Source organism: Natator depressus, chromosome 7 (genome assembly GCF_965152275.1).
Source record: "Natator depressus isolate rNatDep1 chromosome 7, rNatDep2.hap1, whole genome shotgun sequence".
Taxonomy (NCBI): domain Eukaryota; kingdom Metazoa; phylum Chordata; order Testudines; family Cheloniidae; genus Natator; species Natator depressus.
The window spans coordinates 55613456-55639721 of record NC_134240.1 but is presented as its reverse complement, the minus strand read 5'-3'; the positions used below and the strand labels follow the sequence as shown (position 1 = coordinate 55639721).

Genomic DNA, 26266 nt, shown 5'->3' with positions numbered 1-26266 from the left:
ATTCCCTTCAAAGAGGCTGTTATGACAATATCCTGGACAAACCTTATGGAATTAAGATAAACACTATTGAATTGAGTTCAACGCCTTTGGGGTTCATGGTATCAAAAATGCAATTTTGTTATTGTGAGATTATATGTAATTTTGGGTACGCTAATGTAATTCCTCCAATTAACAGCTCTTTGAAGCCAATCCCTGGAGAAGTTTGCATATACTAGATCAAACTGGATTCTCCAGGGGCCAGCAGACAAAGGATTTGTGGTTAAATAGAGTTGCTTTAAACAGGCTCAGTGCCGCCTTCCTGAGCCGGCAAATGGGCAGGCTCCCTGGAAGGACTTGGCCTGCTGAGGCACTATAAGATTGGTGCTTTAACTTGAAACTACAAGAAAACCCCTGGGGGAGCGGGTCTTGAAGACTGCTCCTGCCAGAGCCTGTATTAGGGTTGGTGTGATCTCTGGTAAGCTTATTAGCATGCATACAGGTTCTTCTATTGTTTGTAATGTTTGGGGCCGTTCAGGGGGCCTGAGGGCGCTGGGGCCATGCCGCCCGGTGCTTGGGGGGGCTGTGGTGCTCGGTGGGCTGAGGGGCTGGAAGCGCTGAGGCCATGGGCAGTGCCCGGTGCTCTAGAGCTGGGGGTGCTTGGGCGGGGCAGCCCAGGGCTGGGGTGGCGGGGGGTGGTGGCCCCAGGGGGGGACGGAGGGGGGAGGGGCTCCCGTTGGAGAGGGGAGTGGAAGGGGCAGAGGAGGGGGCAGAGGGGTGGTGGGGCCTCAGATAGAAGGGGCAGGGCCGGGGGCTAACCTCCCCCAACGGATGGCTCACACGCTGCCCATGCTTAAGAATAAAATAGGCTTGCACAGGAAGTGCTGTGTGGTTACTATAGCTATTGGCAGTTACACTGTGTACTGCATCTGAGGAGTGAGAGAGCAAGCAGACCTCGGTAGGCAGCCTGTCTCTGCTAGGAGTAGCACAGTGAAGGCAGTGAGCTGCTCAACCTGGAAGGACCATGGTCAGAAGTGGAGAGAGAGACCTCTCCACCCAAGTGAGGGGACGGCCACAGGAGCTGGAAGCCAGAGCGTGGGTGCCCTTGCTGGACCACAGAGGGAGATGACAGGTGCAGATGCCCTGAGCTGTGACAGAGGCTTTAGCCTGGCACTGTCCTGACATTAGGAGAATGCTTTCTCCTCACATCCACCCCTCCACACCCTGTGCTTCTGAGTGACTGTTGAGTGTCCTGGTCAAACTCCCTGTGATGCAGGGGGAAATATCAGCGATCTGTGGAGATTAACTTGGATTACTAGAGATATTCACTGGGTTATGCTGAAACAAGACCTAAACCATTTTCAATCTTGCCAAGCTATTTGCCTCAGTATCATTCAGCAGTGTGTTGCCCAGGTTAATTACAGGCTGGATTAAATAATTATCTTTATTACCTTTTAAAATTGTTGTCTTTTGGTTTCATCATGGCCTTGTGCAATGGGACATGGTAAATAGAAGCACAGAGAATGTCTGTTATGTACTGTTTTGTGATTTCATACACTTGTCATCTGCTTTTACTCTTGCTAAAGTAAACTGACCTATGGACAAATCCTGCCCTCTGTCACTGAACAGGGCCATTGAATTCCAACAGACTGCATGGCTAAGTAAGGTGAGCAGTCGGCAGCTTTTAAAAGCCCTCCCTGAGTAACCATTTTTGGGGCCCTTCTCTGAACCTGTACTCTCTGATATAGCCTCATGTGATGAGGTGACCAAATTGGACTATGTCCAAGGTGAGGCTATACCATGCATTTGTACAATGCTCCCATATCTTCCATAATCTCTCTCTCTCTCTCTCTCCTTTTAATTCATCCTACAGCCACTCCTTATTGGAGCTTTTCTACCAAGCTAACTCCACTGGCTGATGTATCAGCGGTGATCAGAACATGCCCTTACTGAGCATCTAGAACAGAGGTGGGCAAACTACGGCCCACGGGACCGTCCTGCCCAGCCCCTGAGCTCCCAGCCAGGGAGGCTAGCCCCCCGGCCCATCCCCTGCTGTTCCCCTTGCCCCACAGTCTCAGCGTGCTGTGCCGCTGGTGCTCTGGCCCACTGCTCATGCCGGGCAGGGTGGTGGCATAGCTGCGAGCTCCTGCCGCTCTGAGTGGCATGGTAAGGGGGCGGGGAGCGGTTGGGTAGGGGATCCCGGGGGGCAGTCAGGGGACAGGGAGCAGGGGGCAGTTGGATAAGGCTGAGGTTCGGGGGGCAGTCAGGGGACGGAGAGCAGGGGGGTTGGATAGGGGGTGGGGTTCTGGGGGGTGTTTAGGGGTGGGGATGTGGATAGGGGTCAGGCAGTCAGGGGACAGGGAGTAGGGGGGTTGGATAGGGGGTGGGGTCACGGGGGGCAGATAGGGGCAGGGGCCCTGGAAGGGGGCGGTCAGGGGCCAATGAGCGGGGGGAGGGTTGGCTGGGTTTGGGGTTTTGAGGGGGGCAGTCAGGGGGTGGGAAGTAGGAGGGGACAGATAGGGGGTGGGGTCCAGACTGTTTGGGGAGGCACAGCCTTCGCTACCCGGCCCTTCATAAAGTTTCGTAACCCCGATGTGGCCCTCGGGCCAAAAAGTTTGCCCACCCCTGATCTAAAACAATGGCAAGATTATCCAGCTTCACTCAACTCTTAGGACTTCACTAGTATAAAATAATTGCCTAGCACTATAGATGTGCATAGTGCTCTAGGATACAGATAAGGATGGATTCCTTGCCCTGAAGAGGATAGTTCAGGCAGTGGTTTTCTGCCTCCTGCACACTGAGACCCCATGTGGCAGCAATAAAAGAATTCTGCCCACCCCATCACCTAACCATTAAGATAGCAAGTTGAGAACCTGTGTTCTAAGTGAAAACAAAAACATCCAAAGGAAGGCAACACAGGGAGGGATGGTAGAGGTGGAAGCCTAGGTAGAGGATATGAAAAAGCAATTAATGTGTAAAGAGGGGTGATGGTGCAGAATACAACTGGTGTGTCCCTTCAGGAATCTTCTAGTTTTTGATTGTGGTAAGGTATAAATAGAGGCTTACTGTACTTAGTGATAGCCAGTCACAGGAGTCGCTGAGGGTAGTTACCTCTAAGGAGTGAGAGCTATGTGGTATGTTACGAATAAGAGTTTTGATGAAGGAAAGGTTCTTATACGAGAAAAGAAATAATTTCAGTCATGCGGTTGGCCAGGTGATGCTTGTAGCACAAGTTACACAAGTCTAACTGGCTGGCTTGGTGCAGAATATTCTTATCTTGGTCTCTGCCTATTGTATTCACAATCACAGTACAACCTTGTCAAGCATGCCTGGCAGATGACAGGAGTGCAGTACACACAGGGACACAGACAAGGAAAGCTCTAAAAAAGAAGGTTCCGAGGTTTCAGGCTACAATTTGTGAAATACAGCTCTTTAAACGCTAACCTAGAGTCTTCCTGACCCAGCTGGAAACCAAGCGAGATGTAGTCTGAAAATCCCTGCATTTCAACCAGTACTATGTTTGTAAGCACTTCTAAAGCACATACCGCCAAAGTAGTCTAGATCAGTGGTTTTCAAACTTTTTTTCTGGCAACCCAGTTGAAGAAAATTGTTGATGGCCACGACTCAATGGAGCTGGGAATGAGGAGTTTGTGGGAGGGGGCTCTGGGCTGAGGCAGGGGGTTGGGGTGCAGGAGGGGGTCAGGGCTCCAGGGTGGAGCTGGGATGAGGGGTTTGGGGTGCAGGAGGAGGCTCTGGGTTTGGGGGACTCAGGGCTGGGGGTTGGGGTGCGGGAGGGGGTCAGGGCTCTGGGCTGGGGGTGCAGGCTCTGGGGTGGGGCTGGGGATGAGGGGTTTTGGGTACAGGAGGGGGCTCCAGATTTGGGGGAGCTGAGAGCTGGGGCAGAGGGTTAGGGTGTGGGAGGGGGTCAGGGCTCTGGGCTTGGGGTGCAGGCTCTGGGTTGGGGCCAGGGATGAGAGGTTTGGGGTGCAGGAAGGGGCTCCGGACTTGAGTGGGGGGCTCAGAGCTGGGGCTGGGGTGTGGGCTTGGCCCTGGCAGCTACCGGTCAGTGGCACAGTCGGGATGCAGAGGCAGGCTTCCCGCCTGTCTTAGCACTGTGGACCACACTGCGTCACAGATGTGGCCAGCAGCAGGTCCAGCTCCTAGGCGGAGGCACGCAAGCAACTCCGCATGGCTCTTGCCTGCAGGCACTGCCCCCCCCCCCAGCTCCCATTGGCCAGAAACCACCCAATGGGAGAGTGGAGCTCGTGCTCAGGGCAAGGGCAACGCGTGGAGCCTCCTGGCCCCCCCTGCCTAGGAGCCGGACCTGCCGCTGGCCACTTCTGGGGCACACCGGAGAGTCGGAACTGGGAGGGACTAGCCTGCCTTAGCCAGGCAGCACCACGGACGGGACTTTTAATGGCTTTGTCGGTGGTGCTGACCAGAGCTGCCATGACCCAGTGCCTTGCATTCTGCAACCCAGTATTGGGTCATGACCCGCAGTTTGAAACCACTGCTCTAGATGCTGGAATGCTGAGCTAGCTTAGCCCCAGTCTGTCTCTGCAACTCACTGACCCAGGGCCGTCCTTACCCATACGCAAACTACGCAGCTGTGTAGGGCACCAGGAAATTTGGGGCACCAAATTGCCCCAGATTTCCTGGTGCCCTATGCAGCTGCATGCTGCTCCAGGGGCCAGCCCAATCCCCCAGCTGGCTGAGCCAGCCAGGAAAGCTGCCCTCGCCCCTGCTCTGCCTCTTCCCCAAAGCCCCTGCCCCTGCTCCGCCCCCACCCTGCCTCTTCCTGCTCCTGCCCTGCCCCTTCCCCAAAGCCCCGACTCCACCCCTTCCCCTGAGCTACATCCCAGGGGACAGCAGCAGGAGTCGGGTGTGCCCTGCACGCACCAGGCGGCAGTAAGTGAAGCGACCTGGCCCCAGCCCGCTCCGCTCCCCTGGCTCCTAGCCGTGCCACCAGTGAGAGCTGGGGGGCAGTTCCCGCCTGCCCCCCAAGTCCCAAGGCTGGGGTAAGGGGAGCAGAGTGGAGCAGGCTGGGGCCAGGTCACTCCACTTCCCACCGCCCCATGAGTGCAGGGTCGTGCCCACTCTTCAATCGCCGGGCAGCAGGAAATGGAGCAACCCGTCACCCAGCCCCAGCCCGCTCTGCTCTGCCAGCTCGTGTTGGGGGGCGGTTTCCCACGGGGGGAGGGGGCTGTGTAGGGCACCAAAATATCTAGGGACAGCCCTACACTGACCTTTTGTATAATTGTTTCTACATCATTGTGCTTCTTGCGTTTGATGATCGGTCAGTTTAGTGCAAACCTGTTCAGTGCTGTGAGCCTTATTTGTGTTGCACCAAGGGGAGGCCACCCTTCTGGCAAGTGTGAAGACATGGTCCTTACGCTTGAGAGCTTATTCAAAATAGCAAACACACAACGTATGGGGTTTAGGATGCAGAAAAGATAACATGACTGGTGATGTAGTGTGCACATTGTGTTCCAAGAATCTTGCTTATGGTCATTGTTTTCAAATACATGAACTGCCATACTGATTAGTCCTGGGGTCTGTCTGGTCTCTGGGGGTGGCAAGGACCAAATGCTTCAGAGTAAGGTGCAAAACAGCCCATAGCAGACAACTGGTCTCTAAGTGCCTGTGGGGTAAATTTCTCCTTAATCCTCATCCATATGCTATATATATTGTTTGGATGATACATTGTTGGATCAACTAATGCAATCACTGGAGTTAACAGGCCCTCTGAAAGGGAGTGCATGTTAATGAGACAGTGGGGGTGGCTAGAGAAAGGGCAACCTGGGTCAGAGAGGGTATCAGGTACTGGGTGGGGGAGCTGATGGCTACCTTCCAGGGGCTGGGGCTTCTGAGGATAAAGGCCCTGTACTAGTGTAGCTGAAGGGAAATCACCTTTACAGGGCCAAGGACTCTGGCCCCTCTGATTTAGACAGTAATTGCCAGCAGCAGTTTGGGGGAAGCCACAGACAAGTAGGCTGCGAGCTTCCTGCTGCCAGTGCCCGGTGTGGGTCCGGGTCCGGCTCTGCGGGTGGCAGGGCTGCGTGTCTCAGAGGAGCAGCGCGGCCTGGGCCTGGGGCGGGGGCGGAGGAAGGACCAGGCTGCAGCCTTGTGCCGGGGCGGAAAGGGAGAGGCAGCCTGGACCCAGGCGGCGGCGGGGGGGCGCAGCCGCCTGTCAGTCATGAGGTAGGTAGGCGGGGCCGCTCGCGCGGCTGCAGGTGGGGCGGGGTCTAAGCTGTATCAATTGGCTGAGCTGGCGGCGGGAGCGCGTCACCTGCAGCCTGGCTGCGGCTGGGGGTTCCGGCTCCGCGGTGCCGCAGGCGGCTCTTTCTCCTCCCGCGCCGGCTCGGCGCTGACGCGCCCGCCTCCCTCTGCAGGGCCCGGTGCGACCTGCCCCGGCCCTGACCCTCCTGCTCCTGCAGGGCCCGGCCCCGAGCCTCTCCAGCATGGAGCTGCTGGGCGCCAACCTGTCCGCGCTGCCCCGCCCGCAGGAGTACGACTTCGAGCGGCGCTTCGACGAGCTGCAGGCGATCCAGTGGATGCGGGAGAACTGGTGAGCGCTGCCGGGGCGGCGGGGGGGGCACGGGGCTGGGGTGGGGTTGGTCGGGCTGGGCAGTACCTTGGACTGGAGCCTGCGGTGCAGCACCGGGGACCCGTCTGCTACGCCGAGCAGCGCTAAAGCGAGCGAGTGGCCGGAGCGCCCCGTGCAGGCAGAAAGGGCGCAAACCCTAGCGTCGGCCTGGCGATGCTCCATGAAGCTGAGGCCTCATGTAAGCAAGGCTGGTAGCTGGACGTGACGTTCAGAGGCACAGATTTTCATAGTGAGGGTAATCCACCACTGGACTAATTTACCAAGGGTCTCCTGATGGATTCTCCATCACTGGAGTGGGTCTTTTCTAAGAGATCTGCTCCTCTAGTTCAAATGGGAATTAATCGGGGAAGTCCTGTAAGAGGCTGGTTATGCAGGGGGTCAGACTAATACAGTGGTCCTTTCTGGCTTTATAATCTCTGACCTAACTCAGAAGAATGTGCACCTGTAGCTTCCCTCAATCTTTTGGGAAAGAGGTGCTAGATTGTAAAATAGGAAACAAAACTATAATCTGAATGAAAAACTGAGCAGGTACAAAAGCCAAATCCATATAGCCTTCCAGAAGGAGATGCAACTCAGTTAATAGAGCAACTGTCCTGAAATAAAACTAGGTTAACTACCCTGTTTACTTCAGTATGAATTTAGAGTTAAAATTGCTGGTGAAAGTTTTCATATTCAACACCTTCATAAACCTATGCCTCTGAGGTCCTTTTGAGAGCCAAGAATTAAACTTCTTATGCTACTGGCTTGAATAGTAAAACCCATTGTACAAGATTAGTGAACAATTGCTAGAACATAAATTGCATAAAACATCATTCAATGTGCAATTGTTTTCTGTGTCTCAAAGGAGATGTTCGAGAGCAGCATCTTTATACTCAATTCTTGTTTGAACTCTCTTTCTTCCCTTGACACAAACATACATTGTAAAAAGAACGTCTACACAGCGATTTTTAGTCCTGAGTTAGCTGACCCAGGCCAGCTGCCAGCCTTGCTGTGGGTCTTTTATCCCTGTATAGACGTACCCTAAGTAGCACCTTTAGAGTAGCAATAATAGTGATAATGACTCAGCCATTTTACCTAGTGTACAGAGATTGCTTAACCAAATCTGCATTCGCTGAGTGCAGAAAGATTTTAGGGTGAAGAGCAGCAGCTTGAAACAAAACAGTTACAAATAACCTTTAAAGAGCCTTCTAATACAGTCCCTCTATGTGTGAGGTCCTGAGTTCTGTATGTAGGGGCTTGCCCTTGACCAGGGTTGTCCCCAAGACTGGAACAGGAGGGGCTGCTGTAGGTCAGAATTTAGGGGTGGGGTGGTAGAACTGTATTTGGAGAGAAGCTTCCTGCATCATACTTGGACTTAATGTGATTGCTCTCTGGCTTTTTGAATAGCCTTGCTCAGGTGACCCTTTAGGTAGAACATGTAAAACAATCGCCGAGGTCTTGCGTGTTATTTAAGGTGTTCTAAAAATAATGGCCCCAGATCTTCTCTAATAAAATGAATCTGGATCTGGGGGCTTTGCCTCAGACACAGGCAGGGTTTAGTGGGCATTGCCAATGTTTAGTTTACAGAGCTCGGTGGCCTGCAGGTTTGGAGGTAAGTGATTGCATGGGGTGGTTATGGTATATTGGTATTTCAGAGGACTGGAACAATGTACAATAGACTATTCTGGGAGATTAGGGTAGTGTGTGGGAGAGGGATGTCGCCTGCTTGGAACAGCTGCTGATTCCACACAGCACTGTTATACTTCCTGAAAGTGTCTTCCCAAGATTACAAAGTTTTCTGCATGCTAGGAAATTTCTACTGAGGTAATGTGGTATAGGATAACCTATGTCTGACAAGAAAACATGGTGCTATATTTTTTTTTCTTGTGGCAAGGGTGTGTCATGAAGTCATTTTTGTCCCTTTCCTAAGGGAAAATTGCTGGACTAATCTGTACTTAAAACTCTGATGTGTCAACTGACAAGCACATCCAGCTTGAGGCTGAAAATGAAAACTGCTCTCCTGACTCTTTCTCACACATGCCGCTGAACAGCAGCGTCACCCCATGCCATGCCTCATAACAGGAAGAGCCTGTATGCTGCTAGCCTCGTGGGGTAGTACGGTAGCAATGTAACTGGCCAGAGGAGGAGTTACACCATGAAACAGGGAAATTCATTCACTTCTGCAGTTGGAATTTACAGGGAAACTTGAGTAGAACTAGGAGGCCATGTTTCATTTGCATCTTCAGTTCAGCCACATGCAAATTGACGTAACCAGGATCTTCTCATGTGGGGTGACAGGTTGCAGCTGCATTTGATTTGTCCACACTTGGTATTTCTGGGCTGGCAGCCAATAGGCTTTTCCTGGCCTGCTAAGATTTGCACTGAGCCACAAGATTTGTCAGGATTCTAAGCCCCCAAAGACCTGAAGTGGTTTGCATCCAGGGTTTTGGTTTGGCTAATTTGACACCAGAACTTAAAACATCTGAGTTGTATTGAACTTCATAAATATTTCTTCTGCATGCTGAGATTAAATGACAAATACCCACAGCTCACACTCTCCCCCTTTCAAAATCTCTCCCTGAGCCTGGGGTAAAAATAGTGGCTTGCTCTTTGGGAATGCTAATTCTAAAAGAATAGACCACACCCTGTTTCCATTTGGACATCTATTGTGCATTCCTGGTTCCTAGCATGGAAATATGGATTGGGAGAGAGAGAAAAGGTGGGGTCAGGTAGTCTCTTTTATTGGACCAACTTCTGTTGGTGAGAGAGACCAGGTTTTTAGCTTACACAGGCTCTCCTTCAGCTCCTGAGAAATACAGGGTTGGTAACGATCTCTGGAGCAAACTTAATTTGTTTGTTCTTAGTGTAGTGCAGTTTAGAAGGATTTAGGCCATGATTGGGAGAGGCTCAGAGTGAAACTTTCTTGGAGAGGGGTGTCTCCTCAAAATGCCAGAGCATTTGATTACTTTGTGGTGAACCGTTGTAAGCATTTGATGGAATGAATGGGCTGGTTGTCATGGATGCAGTGACAGCGTCATTAACACAATGTTAAATTATGAAAGTATGGTTTACATTTGGAGGAGAAACCTTCGCTTGCTTAGTCCCATGGCAAAAATGCTATGGGAGAGGGTGAGAGATTCATCCCAAAGCTAAGCTTATTAATGGAATAGATGGAAGAATTCAAAATGAAACCAAGCATTTTGAAATCAAAATTAAACAGTTATTCACAAAACAAATCTTATGCAAAACTCACCAAAGTCCTCTTTCAGAGAGTGTCTGTTCATCCCTTATCTTAGAGTTTCTTACCAAAGTCCCTTAGAGCAGTGGTTTTCAAACTGCAGGTCGCGACCCAGTGCTGGGTCGCAGAATATAAGGCACTGGGTCACGGCAGCTCTGGTCAGCGCTGCCAACCGGGCCGTTAAAAATACCATCAGTGGTGCTGCCCAGCTAAGGCAGGCCAGTCCCTACCTGTTCTGACACTGTGCTGTGCCCCAAAAGCAGTCAGCAGCAGGTCCGGCTCCTAGGCGGGGGAGCCATGGGGCTCTGTGTGCTGGCCCCACCCTGAGCACAGGCTCCACACAGCTGGGGGGCAGTGCCTGTAGAGGGGGGCGGTGGCTGTGGGTAAGAGCCGCGTGGAGCCACTTGTGCACCTCCACCTAAGAACCGGACCTGCTGTTGGCCACTTGCGGGGTGCAGTGCAGTCTGCAGTGCCAAGACAGGCAGGAAGCCTCCCTTAGCACCCCTGCTGCGCTGCTGACCAGGAGCCGCTGCAGGTAAGCCTGTGCACCACCCCTGTGCCCATTCACATACCCCAGCCCTGAGCCCTCCCAAAGCCCTCATCTCTGGCCCCACCCCAGAGCCTGCACCCCAGCCAAGAGCCCCCTCCCACACCCTGAACCCCTCATTCCTGACCACAGCCCTTACCCTGCACTCCAACCCTCTGCCCCAGCCCTGAGCCCCTCCCAAACCCCTCATCCCCAGCTCCACTGGGTCACTGGCATCAACAATTTTCTTCAACTTGATCACCAGGAAAAAGTTTGAAAACCACTGCCTTAAGGCTTGTCTACATTACCCACTGGATAGATGGGCAGTGATCGATCCAGCGGGGGTAAATTTATCATGTCTAGTCTAGATGTGATAAATCAACCACCGAGCTCTCTCCCATTGACCCCAGTACTCCACCGGGGTGAGAGGTGCAGGTGGAGTCAACAGGAGAGCGTCAGCAGTCAACTTACCGCAGTGAAGACACTGTAAGTAGATCTAAGTACATCAACTTCAGCTACGTTATTTAAGTTGCTGAAGTTGCATAACTTAGATCAATTTCTCCTCCGCCCCTGCACCCCCACTGTAGACCAGGCCTTAGAGCCCTCCTTGTGTGGGATGGGGGAAAAGGTTAATTCTGTTGCTGGACCTTGAACTCGCTGTTTGCTATTAAGTTACTCTTCTCTTTAACAGACCAAAGAGAGAAGGATGGAGAAGAATGGCTGTCTGTTGGCATTCACAAGTCAGTCACAGACAGCTCGTGCACCTATTGTGGCCAATGTGTGTAACACCTCTGAGCCCTGGCATGCTTCCCTCACCTGGCAGGTTTTGGCAGGTGCCTCTTTCTTTGGTTTCTCTCGGGCAAGCTAGGCTGCTTCATGCCATTGTGCTGATGCCATGCAGTACAGCTGATCTCCGCACCAGGTGAGAAATAGTGGAAGATTCCATTAATCAAATTGGGGTCCTCACTGGTTTGGCAGCGATGGTCCAATGTCCTCACTGACATGTTGACACCTGGATGGCTCCATCTTTCCCCTGTGAACCTGGAGGATTCTGGAACAAAGCAGAGGCCTTTGGATATTTCCCAAGCAAACACCTCAGGAGCCCATGATCTTTCTCATTCTCTAGAGTCCCAGTTCAGCCTGACTTCCAATCCATCAAGTTTGTCTAACTTCTGGTTTCAAACTCCTCTTGTTTGCAAGTTGTGACCTCAGCAGAGTCCTTGGGTCAGAGCAGCAGCCCTCTTTTGTTAATACATATTCAATCTCTTTTCTATACCTTCTCGATCACCTTTCTTTATGTTACTGTGATTTTGTAAGCTATCAATTACAGCTCAAATGGCAACTTGGCCTGACTGGGGTAGTACTGGTGGCTTGGTTAGGACATAGCAGGCCTAAGTTGTTTGCATTGGCAGTGGCTCATTTGGAGTAGAGATAGCATCTTTGCCCTCTGAAATTAACACATGCCCTTCTTCTTGAACTGTCTACCATCCTGCTTTTGAGACGTCACTTCCTCAAAATGAGGCAGTGGCTTGTAGGAGAGAAATCAATCTAACTCCCTCCTGGTCACGGCTGTCCAACATGTGGCATTGTCTTAACTGGTAAGATGCTGGTTGGCCCAAGTGTGCTGTGCCACATACACCCCCTGGTGTCTGAGATCTGCTTCACACCCCTATACTGCCAGCACTGAGAGCTGGATTAGAGTTCAAATTCAGACTTATAAAATGAAAGTGCCTGATAAGTATTCTTGTGAAGGAGGCCCCTTTCCTGGTGGCTGGCTGTGTGTTGGGATTGGCTGATGGTTCTGCTCGATACCAGGCAATGCTGCCGAACCAGGAAAGATGGGCTTGTGGTCAAAGCACTGGATTAGGAATTGGGAAGACAGCTCCGCCTCAGACTAGGCGTGACCAAGTACGTTGCTTGATCTGACTCAGTTTCCCATCTCTTAAATGTATCTAGTAGTACTTCCAGCCTGCCCTTGGTCACTCTTGTCTCACCGGGACAAGGGCCATCTCCTCAGTATGTAGAGAGCCTAGTACAATGCGTCCCTGAGCTCACTTGGTATTATATTTATGTAGAGCCACAGGGGGCTTCAGTATCACCAGGCTGCTTAAAAGACTACTTAGTGATGGTTACTACCGTGTGTTAGTGTGAGTGGCTTCATATTGGCTGCAACTCTGTGGATGTAACTTGAGCTTCCTGCGGAACTGGAGCATTGTTCTTCTCTTTTGACCCTGGCACAAGGGTCCTTCTGTTTAACAGGAAACTTCTGTCCACTCTTACCCTCCACAGATACACTCCTTTCTGGGCCTGTTGGGCCCAGTTCATCCTTGGTGGAACCCAGATCCCATGGATTTCACTGCTCTCATGGGACTGAACGCCCAGCTGGAATAGCCTGGGAGGCTAGGTTTGGGGTGAGAGGCAGGAGAATTGCCAGCTGAAACTTGGGCCTTAGAGCTGGTGTGGGCAACAGTATTGCTTGAACTGTTTCTCAGACCTGTCTCACTCCAGTAGGGTGAGGAGTGTGTGAAGTCTTCTAGCAAATGAGCACAGCCCCTTGAGAGGGGATTATGTTGACTCATCAGCATACATGTCTTTGAGGTTTCCAGATCGCCCGCTGCATACAGCAGTCCTCCTTGATATTGAAGATGAAGTTGCGCACAAACCACTACCAGAGTATTCCGCTGGGGCTGCTCAGGCTGATGTGGGTCCGGTGTTCAACCCCATCTGTGCTCTGCAGCTTCCATGTTGGCAGCACTTGGCAGGAGTTCAGTACGTAGGCAGGAATGGAAACGGATGGGTGCAAAGGTCAGCATGCGTCATGCACAACTAGTCAATGCTGGGAGTAGCTGTTTACTCTAGGGTGTCTTGTGGAGGGTGGAGAGAGGTGTTTTCTGGACTGTTCCATGGATAGTGGCTGAGATATGACCTTAGTCCCACTGGGATTTTCTTCACTGAGTCAGCTGGCCTCTAGGTACAACTGCACTGCAAAAGGAAAAACATCTGTGGCAGTAAGTCTGAGCCTGGTCAACTGAACTGGGGCTCATGCTACAGGGCTAAACATAGCAGTGTAGATGTTCCCGATAGGGCTTGATCCTGGCAAGTGGGTGGGTCACAGAGCCCAGCTCCAGCCCAGGGGGATGTCTACACTGGCTCATTCTACAGGGCTAAAAATAGCAGAGTCAGCTGACCCGAGCTCTAAAACTCACTGCCACTGGGTATTTTTGCAGTGTCCCCGTACCCTCTGACACTCCCCTGTTAGTGAGGGATTTTTAAGTTCCTTTCTTACTGGGGTGATAGGCCTCTTGAGGATGAGCTGGGACAACCTGCCATTTTCCTTGCCTCCCCATTCTGCGGAGGTGGCTGGAGTTGTCTGTCTGTCTTTCATGTAGCAGGGTCCAGAGCGTATTGCATATCTTCCTCTTCCATTTGGCATCATGTAGCATGCCTCTGACAACTGCGATCGCTTAGGTGGAAAAGTAACATCGAAGTATTGAGTGTATTTTTCTCAATGCCTTCTAATGAAACTTAGCAGTTGTAGGAGAGGCGTGAGAGCCATGTGACCAGCTCTTTTCACTAGCAAATGCCCAGTGGGCCCTGCACCACAATTTGGGGAATTTCTCTGTTAAACCCGATTCCAGTGCGGTTTATAGTGCTGAGGGGTGTGTCATGGCTGGAGTGTGGAGACCTGTGCTCCTGAATTACAGGCTGGATCTCTGGCATCTTGGATACAGAGCTCACGAGAGCAGAGAGTCTTGTCAGAGAACCCTTGGGGTGATGACGAAATGCAGCCATTCAGCCCCCTCTCTTCCACTCGCAAGCCATGAATCACAGAGCCGTTGGCAGCGCTGCAGATCAGTGAAATGTCGACTCACCCCTGCGATGCCTCCGGCACCAGCTGTCAGTACCAGTGCTTGCTGGGTACACACCCCTGTGCAGGCTCAGCAGGAAGGAAGGATTAATCCAGTTCTTGATCAGTACAAACAACCTGCTGCCGCCTCTTTAGCAAACACTGGATATCATGGAAGCTTAACCCTGGCTGAGCTGGGTTCACTACTACTACTCGGGATGCCTTGGCACTTTCTGGTGCAGGGATACTTCCCTGCCCGAATCCTGCCTTTGCAGTGATTTGGATACAGTTGGGGGGCAGGGGAGGCTTCATGGTGCAGGGCTGCTCTAGTGTGGGCTGGGAGCTTCATTTTCTGCCATGCTGTTTGGTTTTAACTTCAGCATGTAGTGCTTAAAGGGAGGTGCTGGCTACAGCAAAGCCTAGTGCGGGCAAGTGGTGGTCACTATCAGTACCTGCTGAGCTAGGTCTCTCTCAGTGAAGTTCTGTGGCCTGTTGTATGCAAAAGGTCAGGTCATAACGGTCTCTTCTAGCTTTAATCTATTAATCTCGTTTTGTTTGGGGAGAAGGCAGCACATCTCTGCCAATATACCACAACCCTGACCTGTAACATGTCCTGATTTTTTTTCCTCGCTAGCCAGCTCTGCTCATGCATCCAAGTCTCCCTGCTACTCCAGTCCAGGCGTATACTGCCCACCAGGCCACAGCCTGAGACCTGCAACCTCTTTGCTGTTAAACTAAGTAGAGTTTAACTTGGACTCAATTCTCTGGGGTTGAAAGTCTTGTGCAGTAGCCTGAATTTCAACTGAAGTACAGATTCTCCTAGGGCATTGTCAAGGTTCCTTCCCCACTCTGAACTCTAGGGTACAGATGTGGGGACCTGCATGAAAACCTCCTAAGCTTACTTTTACCAGCTTATGTTAAAACTTCCAAGGTACAAATTAATTTTACCCTTTGCCCTTGGAATTTCCACTGCCACCACCAGACTTTAACTGGGTTTACTGGGAAACGTAGTTTGGACACGCCTTTCCCCCCAAAATCCTCCCAACCCTTGCACCCCACTTCCTGGGGAAGGTTTGGTAAAAATCCTCACCAATTTGCATAGGTGACCACAGACCCAAACCCTTGAATCTTAAAACAATGAAAAAGCATTCAGTTTTCTTACAAGAAGACTTTTAATAGAAGTAAAGGAATCACCTCTGTAAAATCAGGATGGTAGATACCTTACAGGGTAATTAGATTCAAAACATAGAGAATCCCTCTAGGCAAAACCTGAAGTGACAAAAAAGACACACAGACAGGAGTAGTCATTCTATTCAGCACAGCTCTTTTCTCAGCCATTTAAAGAAATCATAATCTAACACATACCTAGCTAGATTACTTACTAAAAGTTCTAAGACTCCATTCCTGTTCTGTCCCTGGCAAAAGCAGCATACAGACAGACACAGACCCTTTGTTTCTCTCCCTCCTCCCAGCTTTTGAAAGTATCTTGTCTCCTCATTGGTCATTTAGGTCAGGTGCCAGTGAGGTTACCTTTAGCTTCTTAACCCTTTACAGGTGAGAGGATTTTTCCTCTGGCCAGGAGGGATTTTAAAGGGGTTTACCCTTTCCTTTATATTTATGACAGGCATAAGTACCATTCATACAGATTCCTGACCTAGGAGTACAGTCCTCTCTATAGTATACTGTGGATCACATTTCAAACTATAATTCTACTGTATCCCCAGAGGCTTGTTCTGAATGCCTCTCTGTCCATCAAACATCTCTCTGTAAAACATCTGGCATTTTCAGTCCATGTAGACCAGGCGTCCCTGTGACTGCAGTGTGAATTCGAACTATACTGGGACAAAGAGCAGGGATTCTCTCACAGCAATGTCTCTTTTGCCCAGGAATCTGGTAAGCCCATTGCAGTGGGTCCTGGAAGCTAGCTAATGTAAAGAACGTTAGACCTAGGCTGAATTGGCCTAGGATCAGAGAAAGGAATGTAGACCTCCTTCCTGCATGGTTGAAGAGGGACCCGGTTGCTTTGGTTCTTACCCTGGATGGGGATATGACATATGACGGCTAGAGTTAAGTCAGTGGGCTGTGCGGAGCGTGCACATTCTGGTGGTTGTTCTCAAATGATTGTTATCATTAACGATCTGGAGGATGGTGTGGATTGCACCCTCAGTAAGTTTGCGGATGACACTAAACTGGGAGGAGTGGTAAATACGCTGGAGGGTAGGGATAGGATACAAAGGGACCTAGACAAATTAGAGGATTGATCCAAAAGAAATCTGAGGTTCAACAAGGACAAGTGCAGGGTCCTGCACTTAGGACGGAAGAATCCCATGCAGTGCTACAGACTAGGGACCGAATGGCTAGGCAGCAGTTCTGCGGAAAAGGACCTAGGGGTTACAGTGGACGAGAAGCTGGATATGAGTCAACAGTGTGCCCTTGTTGCCAAAAAGGCCAATGGCATTTTGAGCTGTATAAGTAGGAGCATTGCCAGCAGATCGACGGATGTGATCATTCCCCTCTATCGGGCATTGGTAAGGCTTCATCTGGAGTACTGTCCAGTTTTGGGCCCCACACTCCAGTTTTTCCACATCCTTCTTCTAAAGAGTCCAGCGGAGGGCAACAAAAGTGATTAGGGGGCTGGAGCACATGACTTAGGAGGAGAGACTGAGGCAACTGGGCTTATTTAGTCTGTAGAAGAGAAGAGTGAGGGGGGATTTGATAGCAGCCTTCCCCTACCTGAAGAAGGGGTTCCAAAGGGGAGCTTCCTGTCCTGTTACATTACTGTGTGCTGCTGGGGCTGCATTTCAGTGGGGCTGTGTGAGCTGGTATAGGCTTTGTAAAGGACTCTGGGATGAAAGGCTTGTGAAACTCTAGTTACCCACGGAGATAATTCTTTAGTTTTTTAAAGATAATTTAATTCTTCAAAAATGTATTCTGATGGTCAGTATAGGGGACTGGATTTTGTCCAGACTGGTGAATTGTCAGTCCTTTTTTTTTTTTTTTTTAAATCAGACTGCATTATATGAATGGAATATCAAAAATGGGGTCCCAAATCTGGGAAGCTAAGGCCAGAACATGTCCCAGCACAACAGAATAATGTTTTTCAGCCAAGTCTGTTGTGAGGTTCAGCCCCCAGTGCTGTCTGTGTAGAATGCTGTCCCTTTCCTCCATGTACTAAGAGCTTCTTGGTACAAAACAAGAAACTCTGGCCTCCTCAGAAATTACAGTGAAGAAGCTAATCTGTAAATGAATAAAACTGCCCTGTTCTCTCAGCTTAAAATCCTTGCCAGCTGAGCCCTCACTTGGGATCTGAAGGGGCAGGGCAGCATTGTGGAAGTCTCCGTAATGTAAGAGATCCCCTTTCTTTTCCTTCCCTCACCAAGGGTATTTCTACCAGCTCCACTTATGGTCAAGGCCTGCTCCTCGCGACTACAGCTAGGGGAACAGCAGATACCTATAGGAGTGCACGGCTCCATTAGATTCCTCCTTGTCTGGGCTAGCAAAGGCCCCACCAGGAGCAGGGGGCACGTCTGTGCTATACCACGTGTCAGCCTGTCTGAGAACTCTTCTTCCCTGCTCACAGGCGTAAATCTTTCTCCTTCGCCTTGGCTTACGTGCTGCTGATCTTTGGAGGCCAGCATGTCATGAAGCAGCGGAGAGGGTACGACCTGCGCAAGCCACTGGTCCTGTGGTCACTCAGCCTGGCCCTGTTCAGGTAAGAACGGCATCTCTCGCTTTATTCTGCTGCTGGTGGTGGTTACTGGGCAGCCGTAGAGTCCCACCATGTCAGCTGACCCTGGAGAGAGACATGGAAGCATTTCCTCCTGGGATGCTAACTCAGAAGGGGCAATAGGTTTTTGATAAACTGCTGAACCACAGATAATTCCCCACTCCCAGCCTGGCCATGGGGCTTTAATTTTAGTCCTTATTTTAAAACCTTCCTTCCCCCCCATCCCTGTTTCCTAACCCTGTAGAAGTGATCCCAAAATGGGGGGAGAAGCGTCTTTTTTGCAGCAGTGAGGATAAAAGCTGAATAGCAAAACAGCAAGGATGAGATGGTTTATGTTAAACGCATTTCTTTTGTGAACGAGGTATTATTTTTGAAGTTTCAGCCACACATAGACCATAAAAGTGAGATAAGAATCTTCCATCTAAGGTCTCTGTGTAAAAGATTCAGTTCTTTGTCTTTAAGTAGTCTATAAACTGTGCTGGCAACTCTGTGGGGACTCTGATAGGAGCCTGCTGAGAATGACTCAACCATAGCTTTGCTCTGTAATTTAGGTCTCCAAGCCAAGATCCTTCAGTTTTCTCACACTCCTCTCAGCACCTGTTTGCTGCAGCTCTGGCTGGTTTGGCAGAGTGAGACCATCATCCTCATGAGGTTAATTGGTGTAAGATGCTGAAGCATGAGGGGGATGGAGCTGGCTGGGAGTGATGCTGGATTCTGACTGGCCTGCGTGGTCCACGTAAGGGTGGAGGAGGTAGGGAAAGATGTGGGAAGCTGGAATGACACCTTGCTATGCAGTGTCCTGACACATGCAAGCTCTGGCACTGGTAGTCCATGCACAACCATTCTGAAGCCATATCCCCACTTTAATGACTGACAGCTTTGGGTAGCCAGCCCACAAGTTTAAGGGGTACTTTTTGGCCTGCATGAGCATCTCTTTCAAAGTACTTGAAGTTGAAGGTGGGGCAGGGAGCACATATTCTTCACTTCTCTTGTTGTCTTGGTTTCCCAGGAGCCATTGCTTGGCATCATGTATACAAACGCAAGGCTTTCTGCATACACAGGGTTGCTGTGATACAGTCCTCGCTTCTTATCTCTTGTGTGACATTTTATTGGTGGTGGTGTTCTGACAAGGCAGTTCTAGGTGGAAAAACCACAACTGCTTACATCAACTCAGACTGCTTTCAGCCTGCTGTTGGTCATCACCAGTGATATTCAGAAGCTCTCCTACTCAGCTATGCAGTTATGGCTCCAATGCTTTGTGTACATCAGCCTTTTCCTGAAAAAGCTCACTACAAGTGGCTCAGCTCTTGGGAGGATTGCCTTAGTTGGGCTGGATGCTGGCAAGACAGGAGCTACATGGTACTTTTTGGCTGAATAGTTTATTCGCTGAAAAATGCAGTTTGGGGGCAACTGAAACTATTTGTGAATTTGGATCAAATTCAGCAAATAGCACTGAATGAATAAAAAGAAATTTCTGAGTCAAAATGGTTTGTTCTAACACTTTTGAAACAAATCGAGCGACATTTCATAATGAAACAAAGTCAAAGCCTTTCATTTCAAAACTTTTTAGATGAGTAAAAAAACACCCTAAATAAAGAAATGAAAATTTCCAGGTTAAACAAAATGTTTCATTTGACTGGAAATGATTTTTTTTTCCATTTTCATTTTGCAAGAAAGAACAAAAGTGTCAGTTTTTTTGTTCATTCTAAAACAATTTTTTTGGGGGGGGGGTTGCTTTTTGTTTCGGCCACTGAACCGAAAAAATCCATTCTTAACTCAGCTCTAGCGAAGGCCTCCTCTAAGCTTCAGTTTCTAAAATGGTGCCGAATACAATTAGTCTGCACTTGCAGCTAAACCGTGTTCAGGACTTGCTTAGCTGTCCCTGTCAACTTTTGTAGCTTAGACAAGCTCTGTGTGAAGTGGAAAAAACTGCTGTGTTTAAATACATTTGTCAACCTCTCGATTTCTTGCTGTGTGGAGAAGGAGAGGGGAACCATGGCTTAGCCTAGGTATCTACCAGGGTTAAAACATGGCTCCTTACTGTCTAATCTAGTTAGTATTTCTAGCATATAGCAGACCCCGAAGTCTGTGCTGATCACTTTCCAGACCCAAACAAGTGTTGATTCCTGCCAGCAGTGCAGAGCGCATGCAGCTGTTAAGAAATGGATTTTTGAGATCCCAGCTGGGGTTTGCCCTGCAGCACAAGCTCTTAGATCACTTCTCAGTCTGTAAACTGAGCCAGCCATCTAGCACTGGTGACATCGAGTTCCAGTCAGATCAGAACCACACATCACATAGCTCTCTATGCCATGTGTGCATGGAGTTCTGCAGTGTGCCTTATGGACACTAGGAACCGGGTTAGGCAGCGAATCTTTAGAATGGCATTTGTGCATGTTGATTGTAGGGGCTGAGATGAGCAAGTTGAGTTGGTGGCTCTTTGTCTAATTCAGACTTCCAGTTGTGCTTCAGATGTGTAGTGGTTTTTGTATCCTTTGCTCATTTGAGGCCCACGCCTGTCCCGATGTGCTGAAACTCCAGCTCAGAGGTATGAGCAGAGCTGGTGAGAAGAGACTGGAATATCGGAGCGTGTGGTAGTTCACTGTTGAGGTGCCCTGGAAGAACTTGGAGTAGGACTTGGGCAGGGGGTGCTGCAGGCTCAGGAGTCAAATGTGTTGGCAGAGCTGCCTGGGGACCTGTGGCTGGATGGCTGCCCCTGTCTGAGTAGGGTCAAGTAGTTCTGCTAGCGAGCCAGGGTATTCAAATCTATGCTTCCCAAGACAAGGAGGATCAGTAACTGGAGTAAATGCAGTATCCGTCACCCAGCAGGGCAGGAGGCTGATTACTTAGGCTTCCTACCCCTCCTGTGGAGGGGATGGAATTGGCAGAGTTTCTGTGGGGGGAGAAGTCAGCCTTCCTTGTGTGATTAATCATGTCCCATGATGCTCATATGGCTCTCTTGCAGTATCATTGGCACCCTGAGGACATGGGGGTACATGGGATTTGTCCTCTCCACCAGTGGATTTAAGCGATCTGTGTGTGATCCAGGCTTCTATAATGGCCCCGTCAGCAAGTTCTGGGCATATATGTTTGTCCTAAGCAAAGTACCGGAATTGGGTGAGTGTAAAATCTCCTTTGCTTTATCTGACATGGTTAACTCTTCCCTTGTTACTGGCAGACTCTCTAAAGGGCTCCATCCTTCACAGGAGGGGCTGATTCAGCCAGTCTAAGTTGTCTCCCTTGTTCTGACCCACTGCAGCTCAATGCAGACAGTGTAGCACCATCCTGTGACCTCCCAGGTAACCTCAGTCTAGCTCAGTCCCCCCAGCATGGTCACTTACGCAGGAAGGAGGACTTCAGGATAAGACACAGGACTGTCAGTTAGGATTCAAATCCAGACCCTGCCACTAACTTTTTGCCTGGAGGGAGAAGGGGTGGGTAAACATCAGTACCATGAGGTGTATGGTGTTACTTCTCTCAGTGCAGCATTGCATGTTTGACAGGGGGAGGGGCTGTCTGTCCTCTTGGAGCATGGAAATAATCTGGGCTGAATAAAAGTTCTGGTTGGGTTGAGTGAGGTGATGGATTTATCTCTTCGCTGCACCCTGAAAACACATCAGCTGCTTTGCCTTATCTGACCAGTGATGTCTGTCTCCCAAGGTGACACGGTGTTCATCATTCTCCGGAAGCAACGGCTCATCTTCCTGCACTGGTACCACCACGTCACAGTGCTGCTCTACACCTGGTATGCCTATAAGGACATGGTAGCCGGTGGCGGCTGGTTCATGACCATGAATTACGGTGTCCACGCCTTCATGTACTCCTACTACACAGTGCGGGCAGCGGGCTTGAGGGTGCCACGCCCATTTGCCATGGTGATCACCGTTACCCAGATCCTGCAGATGGTGATGGGCACAGCAGTGAGCATCATGGCATACTCCTGGATGCAGGATGGCATCTGCTCAACCTCCTGGGAACAATTCTTCTGGTCGTCCATAATGTATCTCAGCTACCTGGTGCTCTTCTGTCACTTCTTCTGCGAGGCATACTTTAAGGGGAGGGGCAAAACAAAAGGGGAGTAACACCAGTGGGAGGAGTGCAGCTGGGAGTTGCTGGGACTCCTACTCCCTAGGCTGTTGGCTCTCCAGCGCATTACAGGCCTGGTGTGATGAAGCTGGAGGGGAAGAAATTGATTGCTACCAGTACTTCTGCTGTTGGTCCTATGAAGAGGCATCAGTATCTGCCTCAGAGGGGGCTGCTCCCTGGGCCTTCCAGCCAAAGCCTGAGTGCCCTTTGCTCTGCAGTCTTTAGAGGGATGGGGGAAGAGAACTGGAGAGGCTGTGAATGCCAGAGAGAAAGGGTTGGAGGAGTGTCAAGAACCCATCACTAAATTTCAGGTTCTCCCTTTTCTGTCCTGCCAATCCATCCTCCCCCACCACCCCCCAGGTTGTGTTGTGCGTCTCTTGCACAGAGCTAATCTTCCCTTCTGTTCTCAAAGGCCAAACTTTCTTAAGGGTGAGGAGTGTCTGCTCCCTGGCATGAGCTTCACACACAAGGGGTGGTTGCATGCCTGTTGCACAATGGCTGGCCATACCGGTTCTGCAGGAGAGGGTTGGGAGCCCAAGATTGGGTGCTATTGCCAGCTAGAGGGAGACCCTTGAATTCAACAACTTGCTGGGGCAGGACATGGCAATGGTGGCTGCACTGAATGGGAAAACACCCTAGTTTTCCTAAGTACCTAAATCTTTCTCCTGCAAGGAACTGGCCAGGGGATATAGAGGGGGGGTTTCAGTAACAACTGGGAAGCCTTGGTTGTCCTGATTGGCTTAGAGTCCAGGGGGCTTGAACTAAAGGGTTGAAAGCTCACAGGTACTGACCTTATATTAAGGGTTCTCCTGCTCCCCCAAGCTAGCTGGCTTGACTTGGCATTTCATTTTTCTCTTGCATGACAAGAATTCTCCTCTTTTCTGGGTTAGAACTGTGAACCCCAACTGGGCAAGAGGGCTAAGGGACAGTCCCCAGCTGACCCAGTACATATCTAGACTGCCTAGTTAGGGCAGAATGAAGATCCTCCCGACTCTCCCATGTGCTAATTGCAGGAAATGAAAAGCCCTGGGACCTTCTGCTAAAAGCCAGAGGCCAGAGCTCCAAGTAACTAGCTCAAAAATTGATCTCACCCCAGTGATGGTCTCACTTAACTCCTCATGATGCTCACTTTGGTATGAACATGTGTGCCTGGGCTGCTTGCCTAGATGTTCCCCCTCTGACATCCTGCCACTTGTGATTACCTCAACTCTTAATAGCAGATGGGCAAAGATGGTGTTTAAATCTGGCTTTGTGATCCTGGAGCTGAAATACCAATGCCCCTCATGAGACTGGAAGGGTTGTCCCCAAGCTGGACCTTGGAGTTAATGTACACTGGCTGCACTTTTAAAAACCTGCTTTCCGCATTGTAAGTACAGGGAACTGCTCCGATTGGAATACTGGTAGAGCTGCTAATCTCAGTGGGCCAATTTAAAGCTCCTGATGCTTTATTAATTGAGGTCTGTGTGCAGGCCTGGGTACCAGCCCCAGTTCTAACAGATTCTCTCTGTGGCCTTTGGCAAATCATTTCACCATGTTGTGCCTCAGTTTCCCCACCTGTAAAATGGGGAACAGTACTGACCTACCTCCCATGGGGTTTGAGGCTTACTGTCTGTAAAGTGTTCTGAAGACTAACATTGTGCAAAGACTTGTCACTGTGTAATGCAGCCCTTCCTCCTAGCCCCCAGCTTCCATTGCAGGAATTGCCTCTTCTAATCAAAGCACCTGTCTGTTTCAGGTTTCAGAGTAACAGCCGTGTTAGTCTGTATTCGCAAAAAGAAAAGGAGGACTTGTGGCACCTTAGAGACTAACCAATTTATTTGAGCATGAGCTTTCGTGAGCTACAGCTGTAATTTTATTTGTTATTTTAATTTTATAATGTTATTTGTACATGCTCAAATAAATTGGTTAGTCTCTAAGGTGCCACAAGTCCTCCTTTTCTTTTTGTCTGTTTCAGGCAGCTGTGCCACTGGAGGAGGCTGAAGCCCTGATCACTAACTCCCAGGGGACACCAAGACAAAAGCTGCTTTATGTTGTAAACTGTTGGGGGCAAGAGAGTTTTTCCTCCTAAAATCAAGATGGGTGAAGCCCATCCCTTCATGGCATGCTGTGACTTGTGATTGAAGATAACCAGTGTCCTCTTCCTTGAATGGGAAAATAAAGGGTAAGAGTCCCTGGAGAAACAGCAACGAGTGTTAATGAAGCCAGGAATCTTTGGAGTCCAGGTTCTCTTGCTAAGGCACTGACTCTAGTACAGTGTTTAACCAGGAGTATGGATTTTCAGGATTTAAGCTGCTCTTTCTATTTCAATGGAATCAATTTACGCTTCCTCATTCCTCAGCTGTTCTGCTGCTGACTTCCACTGCACCTCGGCATGCGACCTCTTTCAGATTCCCTGTCTGGATGGCAATGCTGGAAGAGAATTCACCCCTTACTGGAGGGTGCTGAGCAGCTGCCACTGCACTGATCTCTGCTTGGGGGAAGCTCGCTCCAGAAACCCCTCCCCTTGGGACTTGCATCCTGACACTGCAAAAGGGTTTTGGTGATGCTAGCTTTAATAGCAATACATTTATTATAAGTAACTAGCAGGGCCCAGCTTCTTCTACAGCAGGGGTCAGCAGCCTTTCAGAAATGGTGTGCCAAGTCTTCATTTATGCACTGTAATTTAAGGTTTCGTGTGCCACTAATACATTTTATATTTACAGGGGCTGATAGACGGAACCCCAGACTGGCAGTGGGCTGAGTGGGACGTTGGCTGGCAGGGGCCGGCAGACGGAACCCCAGACCAGCAGCAGGCTGAGCGGCTCAGCCCGCTGCCGGTCTGGGGTTCTGTCCACGTGCCCCTGCCAGGTGGGGTCCCAGATGCCGGCCCCGCTCAGCCCACTGCCGGCCTGGGGTTCTGTCCATCCAGGCCGGCTGCGGGCTGAGCGGGGCCGGGACCCAGCGCTGGCAGCAGAGTGCCACTGTAAATCAGCTCACATGCCACCTTTGGCACGCATGCCATAGGTTGCCAACCCCTGTTCTACAGCATCAAAACTTTCTGCAATCTTTCCTAGTGCAGAATTATGCAGCCAAATCAAAGCTTTCATTTTTAAGTTTCTGGGTGTTAATTATGAAGAAAACATTAATCTGAACTGAATGTAAAGTGGTGCAGTACTGTCTGCCTCAGTCTACAGACAGCCAAAGCAATAGCTCTGAGTTAACACCTTATTTAGCTCAGATGGATGTACACTCTGAAATCTAATGACAGCAGTTTAAATGTCATTGGTCAGTGATGTGAAAGTTAATCGGGAAGAAACTTCCAGCTAAACTGCTTGTTCTGCAATCCCAAACTACCTTCCTTCCAGTTTCATCCTACCCAGCTTCCTAAAGTGTCAGTTTCCTCTTGACAATTGCTACATCTTCATTCCGGAGCTCTGCAGCACAGGGCAAACTGGGTGGCAGTGTAGAATTAAATAAGGAACACTATGCTGATTGTATTATTCATATTTATATTAAATAACCTCAGTTAATTCACCAGATGCTGCTTCTGCCTGCAGCTGCCTCCCTGCCCCTGGAGTTCTGCAGAATCCATCTCTAGCTTGCTGCAGTGTTACATGGGGGCCTTGTAGAAGTGCGGCACAACTATGACTCCCCTCAGTTTCAGTGAGTTTTGCAGGTATACCCATCCCCCAAGACCAGGGCAAGCTGTAGAAAGGTGGGAAGAAGCTGTCTGGGTGTCTGTCCTGGTTGTTACAAGACTTGCAAAGCCGCCAACAGCAAAGAAATGGAAATGTCTCTGAACCAGATCTACAAATCCACTCCAACTGCATCTGAAATAGTTACTGTGTGACATGTGAATTTGGTTAATAAAGTGTACGGTTTTTATCACTCTCCTTTGTATCTGGCCTATGTTCTGAATTAGCAAAAAAAGCTAAGAATGTCTTCCCCGTTACAACCCTGACTCCTCATGAGGAAGAACTAGCCTGGACGTGGGCTAGCTATTGAACAGAGGCAACTTCAACTTCATGTGCTTATTTATATTTTTATCCAGCAAGTTTTTCACTGAACTCTTGTAAAGCATCTGGTCCTGCTTTTGTACTTTGCACGCTGTCTAACTAAGGGTCATCTTACTCCATAAAGTAGGTTTGAGGAGAAGGAGAAAACAGTTTGGTAGCTGTGGAATAAACAAAAGACTGCTAAACCATCATTATTTCAAAGCTCAGTTAAGCAACTAAGATCTTGCTCCAACCTTGTGAAAGGCCACACCTCACTGAGCTGTAATACACCCATTTGCCCCAAGAGTT

The 26266-nt window shown here is 49.8% G+C and overlaps 1 protein-coding gene across 2 annotated transcripts; it reads left to right on the top strand.

The window, feature by feature from the left end:
- The first annotated feature begins 320 nt into the window (after positions 1 to 320).
- On the top strand, positions 321 to 24834 carry ELOVL3 (ELOVL fatty acid elongase 3). 2 transcript variants are annotated; one of them, XM_074958515.1, is made up of 5 exons: positions 321 to 454; positions 6414 to 6544; positions 17754 to 17885; positions 20863 to 21014; positions 21558 to 24834. In XM_074958515.1, exons 2-5 carry the CDS (start codon positions 6438 to 6440, stop codon positions 21977 to 21979), a joined length of 813 nt encoding a protein of 270 aa, XP_074814616.1. In that variant the 5' UTR covers positions 321 to 454; positions 6414 to 6437; the 3' UTR covers positions 21980 to 24834. The 2 variants fall into 2 exon arrangements, with proteins under 2 accessions (XP_074814616.1, XP_074814615.1); XM_074958514.1 differs by lacking the exon at positions 321 to 454 and having other exon boundaries at positions 6285 to 6544.
- The last annotated feature ends 1432 nt before the right edge of the window (positions 24835 to 26266 follow it).

Bases quoted from the DNA above. Each gene is read 5' to 3' on its own strand.
- ELOVL3 (XM_074958515.1), top strand. From the start codon at position 6,438: ATGGAGCTGCTGGGCGCCAACCTGTCCGCGCTGCCCCGCCCGCAGGAG. The intron at 6,545-17,753 runs GTGAGCGCTGCC...CCCTGCTCACAG, and splicing joins CAGTGGATGCGGGAGAACTG to GCGTAAATCTTTCTCCTTCG. The intron at 21,015-21,557 runs GTGAGTGTAAAA...CTGTCTCCCAAG, and splicing joins AAGCAAAGTACCGGAATTGG to GTGACACGGTGTTCATCATT.